The sequence below is a fragment of the Vanderwaltozyma polyspora genome, genomic scaffold, assembly GCF_000150035.1.
Source record: "Vanderwaltozyma polyspora DSM 70294 KpolScaffold397 genomic scaffold, whole genome shotgun sequence".
Classification (NCBI taxonomy): domain Eukaryota; kingdom Fungi; phylum Ascomycota; class Saccharomycetes; order Saccharomycetales; family Saccharomycetaceae; genus Vanderwaltozyma; species Vanderwaltozyma polyspora.
The window spans coordinates 191-8,385 of record NW_001834594.1 but is presented as its reverse complement, the minus strand read 5'-3'; the positions used below and the strand labels follow the sequence as shown (position 1 = coordinate 8,385).

Here is an 8,195-nt window from a genome sequence, read left to right as displayed (position 1 = left end):
TTATGTCTCGTGACTTGTTGAAGAATAATGGAATAAAATCTACAACGATTTTTGAAGTGACTGTTGATTGTAACACCCTTGCATTTTTAATCATTCACCATCCGTACATTTTACACTTTATCCAAATCAATTTCCTTTTTCACTTTTCACGATTTTTTGCAATTCGCCCATTAGCATTTCTAAAAAAAATAAGGCATCTTGCGTTCATATTAATTTTTCTATCACAAGATAAGGAAGCAGAAAAGGAAAAAAAAAGTTTTACCAATGTAGTAAGGAAAGAGCGCACACAAAGCAATAAGTTTAGGTATCATCCATGATCACAAACCGCTTTCTAAACTTTGACTGAATGGTTTGAACTTTGCCTCTGGGAACTGTTGATCTTTTCTGTCTGGAAAGAGAAACTGTCATTCAACTCTAGGCAGATAGCTCTCGCTAGAGTGATTTCGTCTTTCTAGAACTTACATTTTCCAGCGAGCTATCCTGAAACTTTTCACACTAATTCTGAACTCTCGTTTTTGTTCGACCTATCTTTACTGATTGTGAGGCAAGGCACTCATTGGAAATTTGTCAAAATTGAAACTTTCGATGGGATTCGAAATTTTGTCAGCTGGCTTTTGGCTCAGTAGTGAGCATTACTATCATCACATCATTAATTCTCTAAGTGCAGAGATATTCACAAATTGGCTATTGATTGAATAACAGAATATTGTGATTGAAAAATACTATAGCTCAAACGCTGAGTTCAGATACTATATATTGAAGTCGTATTTCAATTAGTGATATTTGTTTGCTTCAAGAACCCATATACTAAAGACAAGTGAGCCATCATGAAGGTATGTTACTATACAAAATCAGAAGTTAATGATCTAATAAAATTGTGATAATCAAAAAGATGAATAGGTATTCAATTCCAAATATTTAGTGCAATAGAAAGATTTTAAAGACTCTATCGTTCAAGAAATACATTATGTTGTTTTTAAATCAACAGTTCAATTCCATAATTGTTCATTGATCAATTTCCCATTTTTAAATTTATACATGGTAGGATTTCTCAGTATAGCATACTGATGAGTGCTCCATATGATTTGTGAAAGATTTTATATATATATGTGCACGGTTTTTAAACTATAGAATAAATATACGTGGTACAGGTTATATTAAATAAAGAACCGTTGATGTTGAATTTGAATAAATTCATTGACTGTTTCATTTTTTTTCTCACATTTTTATATTGGTCAAGAATTCATAGAATTTCTTAAAGGTTCGATTTTACTAACAATTATAATTATATTTTGATATTTTTAACAGTTGAACATTGCTTACCCAGTTAACGGTACTCAAAAGACCGTCGAAATCGATGATGAACACCGTATCCGTGTCTTCTACGACAAGAGAATTGGTCAAGAAGTTGACGGTGAAGCCGTTGGTGATGAATTCAAGGGCTACACCTTCAAGATCTCCGGTGGTAACGACAAGCAAGGTTTCCCAATGAAACAAGGTGTCTTGTTGCCAACCAGAGTCAAGTTGTTGTTGGCTAAGGGTTACTCTTGTTACAGACCAAGACGTACTGGTGAAAGAAAGAGAAAGTCCGTCAGAGGTGCCATCGTTGGTCCAGATTTGGCTGTCTTGTCTTTGGTCATCACCAAGAAGGGTGAACAAGAATTGGAAGGTGTCACTGACTCTACCGTCCCAAAGAGATTGGGTCCAAAGAGAGCTAACAACATCAGAAAATTCTTCGGTTTGACCAAGGAAGATGATGTCCGTGACTTCGTTATCAGAAGAGAAGTTACCAAGGGTGAAAAGACCTACACCAAGGCTCCAAAGATCCAAAGATTGGTTACTCCACAAAGATTGCAAAGAAAGAGATACCAAAAGGCTTTGAAGGTTAAGAACGCCCAAGCTCAAAGAGAAGCTGCTGCTGAATACGCTCAATTGTTGGCTAAGAGATTGTCTGAAAGAAAGGCTGAAAAGGCTGAAACTAGAAAGAGAAGAGCTTCTTCTTTGAAGGCTTGAATTTAGTTAAATCTTTGATTTAACACAATTGTATACTCCATTTATATTTTGTATCTTTTAACTAGTCTTAAAATTTATTAATTTCATTATAAAAAAGGTTGTCCCTTCGATGATATATAATTACCTAAAAAGTTCATTCAATATTGCAACAATATAAAAATTTGGTATCAGTTGCGACATGGTTTTCTCTACCTAATTATTCACAATTGAAGCATTGTTGGTTACTACTGTGCTATGAGATATAATATTACAGTCCGATTATATCTGAACAGGATTGAACAGTAACTAGTGGTTTAAACTATGACAAAATATATAACTAACTAAGATTTTTACACGTTTATCATTAGGAAGACTACCTTGTTATCTTTTGATTATCTTAAAGTAACCAATTCTTCAGCTGAAGTTGGATGGATGGCAACACAGTTGTCAAAATCAGCCTTGGTAGCACCCATCTTCATGGCAACACCAAAACCTTGCAAGATTTCATCTGAAGAGTCACCAACAATATGCAAACCAACAACCTTTTCTTCTGGACCAGCGCAGACAAGCTTGTATTTGGTTGGTTGCTTGAAGGATTCATCTAAGACACCGTAATACATAGCACCGAAGCCAGTTTGATAGATCTTGATATTTTCCTTACCATACTTTTCAATGGCTTCCTTTTCAGTGATACCACAGGAACCACTGGTAGGGTGAGAGAATACGACACTTGGGACATTTTCATAAGATAATTTATCATTCTTGAATTGTTCTGGACCAAAGATTCTGTTAGCCAATTTTCTACCGGCAGCAATGGCGACTGGAGTCAAATCGACCTTGCCTACAACATCACCCAAAGAGTAAATGTTTTGAGCATCGGTATTTTGATATTCATCGACAATAATTTGGTCCTTGTTGTTGATTTTGACACCAACGTTATCCAAGTTCAAATCAACTAAAGTTCTTCTACCAACAGTCCATACCAAGGTATCAACATCGCTTAAGACAGTACCATTGTTTAAAGTGACAGTCAAACTACCAGTAGCGTTTTTTTCAACTTTAGCAACTTGGCTTTGCTTATGAACGTTAATACCTGACTTGATGTAGTGTTCAGTAATAGTGTCTTGAATACAAGAATCGAACTTTCTCAAGACTGTATCACCTCTAATACATAAGTGAACTTCAGAGCCCAAACCATGGAAAACACCTGACAATTCAACACCAATGTATCCTGCACCAACAACTACGACCTTCTTTGGTTGTTGTTCTAATTCAAAGAAACCATCAGAAGAAACACCATGTTCATAACCAGGAATGTTCTTTGGTAATAGTGGGATACCACCAGTAGCAATTAAAGTGTGTTTACCCTTGACAGATTCTTCAGTACCATCCAGTTTCTTGATTAAGACTGAACCATCTTTGTTAAAAGAAGCCCAACCGTAAGCTACGTCAACATTTTCTCTGGCACAGTTAGCTTCATAGATACCATTTAAACGATGAACGTAAGCATCTCTCTTTTCCTTGAAAGCTGGCCAGTTAAAGGTTAAGTGTTCTTTATCAATTGGCAATTCTTCATACAAATTGTAGCCATGGCCATGTTGTATTTTACCAGCCAAGTCGGAAGTATACCACATGATCTTCTTTGGAACACAACCTACATTAACACAAGTACCACCTAATTTACCTCTACCTTCGATCAATAAGACCTTAGCACCGTAAGAGGCAGCTCTTCTGGCAGATGCAGTACCACCAGAACCACCACCAATAACGACATAATCATATTCTTTCATTGAAGACATTGTTCTAATATTATATTTTAAAATTGAAGAAGATAAACTCGGTATAGTTGAGACTCTATTTACCAATTTTGCAGGTAATTTAAACATCAAGAGTAAGAATATTATTAAATACTTTAATCTAGAATATAAAGTTTTAATCAAACAAGAAGTTGACTATATATATACCAATTCAAATTGGATAAATTATATATTATCAGTATTTGTAACAATAATATCAAAAACTTTAAAATGAAAGGAAATTGATTAATAACAAACTACAAGGGTAGGGGGGGAAATATGATACCGCAGATATCAATTATAAAGATTATAGATTTTACTATGAGCAATTTCAGTATAGCACGTAGAACTCACTTTTATAGGAAGGAAAAAAAAATATTGCAATAGTTAAACATATAGAGTAGCAGTAAAAATGTACTACTGCTCACTATTTATGATGAGTATTGGACAAGGTAAAAAGATCACAAGAGGCACCAAGATGAATCCAGCCCAACTGAGGTTTGTCAACTCTGCAGCTACGTAGACGTTACTTAATATTTCCAGCCATGTCGTAAAGTTTCGTCGAGCACAGAATGAAAAAAAATAAGTGTACGTATATTATTATTCAAGAAAACCCTTATCCTTTTACTCACTTCTTTCCCATTCAATGTCTACAATCAGTATATTGATACATTCTACTACAGTTTTGGACACCCCCTCTAACGGTTACCACTAGAGTAGGTTTTAAGAACGTTGTTTCGATGAAATCTTCAAGCCACAGCTCGAAAGTAAGACTTAGTAATTGAAAGTGTATAGCTTAGAGTTCTCTAATGAAAAGGCAAGGGCAAAGCTGATTGATACTCTTTTGTCTCTTCTTCTCTGATGATGAAATGATTCGATGATGTAGTGTTACTTAGATTTCGAGAAACCGTTGTGCCTCGAGCACTGAGCGACTTCAAAAGAAACAAGAATCGGCCGCAGGAAAGAGAAACGTAAACTTGATTTCCAAGGAATAAAAAGTAAAGTGTGGTTGTCGAACCGATTGATATAATGGTTTGCAGTCAAGACAACAGCGAACGGTGGTGCTAATGTTAGGTTTGCTTATGTAGATGAAGAATTATCTAATATATTGTTTCTGGTAACTTAGTCTAGCCCTATACAAGTGAATTGAATAACGAAACTTACTTCCTCTATTAGTTTAATTTAATATGATTCCTGTTAATTATGGCTATAATCTGAAATGATGGTGAAAAGAAAGAGAGGAAATTTAATCAATTCAGTATATAACTACTATATGTTGCATGAATTTGGTTGATCGCGACTTCAATGTTACAGATTGTTTGTCTTTTTGGCTTGTTTGGCATAAATAATTTTTTAGTCCCTTGACTTGTGTGTCCCCAGTGTTACTAACTTTCCTCCCTTGTTAAGAAAAAGAGTTGATATGCCACAATCTCACTCTTGCTTGATGATATTTGAATTAATATAGTGAAAATATAGCTTTTATGATAGGAAATGGAATGATGTATTAAAGGTATTATTCAAAGTGTAATTGCCTAAGTAAATTCCCAGGGTTCTTTTTTTTTGTCAATGCGACAGTAATGGAAAAATATTTATGTGTATCTTTCATTTCTTGCTAGTGACATGATGGATTGATTCGGTTTATATATAAGTACTATACGTAGGAAAATCAAGCTAATTGGAATATATTGAGAATTTTTATTCTCGATTGAATTTTTGGTTTGCTTTAAGGAGTTCGAATTCGAACAATGTAAAATTTAACTTTGTTTATATAGTACTATGAACCATAAAACTAAGTGAATTTTCTGACTTGGAAATATTCACTAGACCTAGGAAAAATCACCTTGATTTGTTTACGCCTTAATTTCTGTCATACTTGTTAGATTTTATTTTCTTATATTTCTTAGATTATAGATTAATATACAAAATTTAAAATTATATGGAAAAACTATGTATGAAGAATTGTGTAAATACAATTTGCCCAAAAGGATACCATGGATTTTTTTTATCTCTCAAAAATAAATCCAATTTATATGAAAATGTTTTTGAATTCCTTCTTTCTTAATATATGATGAGTGGAAGATTTAATTGCTTAACGGAAATCAGTCTTACCGTTACCACGCTTACCACTGAATAAATGCTTAGGTAATGAAGCGGTGGCATGTCTATCAGCTTCACCAGCTCTGGCCATTCTATTTCTTTCTCTTCTTTGTAATTTGGCCATTCTGTCAGCTTTACTTCTCATTTCACCGTCAGCAACACCATCAACCAATCTATCAGTTTGTCTTAGCTTACCACCATTAGCAGAAGCGTTGGATAAACTTTCATTATCACCAAATACAATGTCCATACCACCTCTTTCTCTTCTGTTGCTTTCCATGGCAACTCTTTGTTTATCTTCCAAGATACTCATATCGTGACCTAATTTAGCCATATGTTTTTCCATATCACCAAATGATTTGGCCATCTTAGAACGAGGCATTATAGCCTTATTCTTTAATGATTTTCTGTTTCTTGCTTCAGCAATCATCATCTTTTGTTTGTCTCTAATCCATTTAGCTTTGTCCTTGATATCAGAAACTTCGTCACCATCGAAACCTTCATAAACTTCTTCATCGTCATCAGAATTATAGAAACCTTCAGCTTCCAATCTTTCTTCTTCTTCTTCTAATGCTTGCAACTTTGCAGCAATTTCTGGGTCAAGGAAATCGTAAACATTCTTACCATCCAAAATTTCAGGCATAACATCGTTCTTCCATTCATCATCTTCCAATAGATACTTGTCTTTCAAGTTAATGTTGAATACACCAGCACCACCGTTCTCTGATTCGATATCTCTGGCCAATTGTCTTCTTTCTGGATCGTTTTCATCGTATTTCTTCATATTCTTGAAACTTTCTGGAATATATGGCTTTCTTTCGATGTCATCTCTAGCGCCTGGTTTGGAGACATGGATCTTGTTCAAAACATTGTTGATTCTGTTTTGGGATTTCAATTTGTTTTCAATTCTTGAAGCGAGTAATTTTTCACAAGCTTTGTTTCTAACATCCATAACATTTTCTTCCAATTGACAGGAAGTAGTCATGATTTCGACACCTGGTAATTCCTTAACAGAGTTTAATAAAGATTGACGTTCTTCATCCAAATCTTCTGGTCTGATAATATCACATTTGTTAATAACTACCAAAACAGATTTGTTGGCAAACAATGGTTTGATAGAATGGAATAATTTAACTTGGGCTTCGACAGTGAAACCACACTGTTCGGAAAGATCCATGAAATATAAGACACATGAACGCAAGTGAGCAATTGCATAAATAGATTGCATTTCAATGTTGTTCATTTCTTCTGTTGGTCTATCTAAAATACCTGGGGTATCAATAGCTTGAAATCTCAAATATTTGTAATCAAAATGACCAACGTATAAAGATTTAGTTGTGAATGCATAAGGTTGTACTTCTACGTCAGCCTTAGTGATACATCTTAAGAAAGAAGACTTACCCACATTTGGATAACCACAGATCAACAAAGTTCTTGTGTTTGGATCGATAGATGGCAATCTACCTAAATGTTGACGAACTTGTTCTAAATAAGATAAAGGATCCTTTAACTTTTTAACGATAGTAGCCATTCTACCTAAAGCAGCTCTTTTCAATTGTTTACATTGGAAAAGAGATTGACCAAACTTCAACAATCTGTTATAATCTCTCGATACTTGTTCTATTAAAGTCTTTGCACGGGAAATAGCAGCCAAGGAAATTTTATAATGGTTCTTTTCATATAAAGTATCCATCAAATCTCTATGGAAAGGATGTAGGTCGTTAACATTTGGAAAACCTTTGACTATATCATCAAATTTTTCAATGAAACCTTCAGCAGTAAATTTAACTTTACGCATATAAAAGGCTCTAATTCTTGTAATATTGAAACCTGGTCTAATGACAGTTGGAGTTTTTCTTTGTGTTCTATTCAACACAATATCCAACATATCATTAGAAGGCGCAACGGTAGGAATATCTTTCCAGGATAATTGCATCGTTACTAAAATTAACTTTGAAAGACTAATGGATCAACTTTTATTTTATATGTTTCTCTTTATTTGATTTCTCAACCTAAAAGCAAACTTTATAATAAAAAGAGGTTTTCTAAAACTACTGTATAAATACAATAAAAATCCAGTAACGAACCTAGAGATCTTCTTGACAAGATAAAATAGTCTAATAACAAACCATAAATTAAAACTCATCCTTCTTATTTAAGTAACCTACTTAAGTGAGATGAGATGAGATGAGATGAGATGAGATGAGATGAGATGAGCTTGGTAAGAAAATTTTTCAAATTTCGAAAAATAAAAAGAAACAGGAATAAGTCATTGTTCACGATACATTTTGGAGTTCACTGATATGTAAA

The 8,195-nt window shown here is 34.0% G+C and overlaps 3 protein-coding genes across 3 annotated transcripts; 1 reads left to right on the top strand and 2 right to left on the bottom strand.

Annotated features, from left to right (window-relative positions):
• Positions 1-827: 827 nt before the first annotated feature.
• On the top strand, positions 828-2,013 carry Kpol_397p3 (40S ribosomal protein eS6; the record flags this gene model as incomplete). Its single annotated transcript, XM_001642952.1, has 2 exons — positions 828-833; positions 1,309-2,013. The coding sequence occupies 2 exons, from the start codon at positions 828-830 to the stop codon at positions 2,011-2,013; spliced, it is 711 nt and encodes a 236-aa protein (XP_001643002.1).
• Positions 2,014-2,384: 371 nt separating this feature from the next.
• On the bottom strand, positions 2,385-3,878 carry Kpol_397p2 (uncharacterized protein; the record flags this gene model as incomplete). Its single annotated transcript, XM_001642951.1, has 1 exon — positions 2,385-3,878. One exon carries the CDS (start codon positions 3,876-3,878, stop codon positions 2,385-2,387), a length of 1,494 nt encoding a protein of 497 aa, XP_001643001.1.
• A 1,999-nt stretch (positions 3,879-5,877) lies between these two features.
• Positions 5,878-7,821, bottom strand: NOG1 (putative GTPase NOG1; the record flags this gene model as incomplete). The annotated part of the gene is made up of 1 exon (XM_001642950.1): positions 5,878-7,821. One exon carries the CDS (start codon positions 7,819-7,821, stop codon positions 5,878-5,880), a length of 1,944 nt encoding a protein of 647 aa, XP_001643000.1.
• Positions 7,822-8,195: the final 374 nt, after the last annotated feature.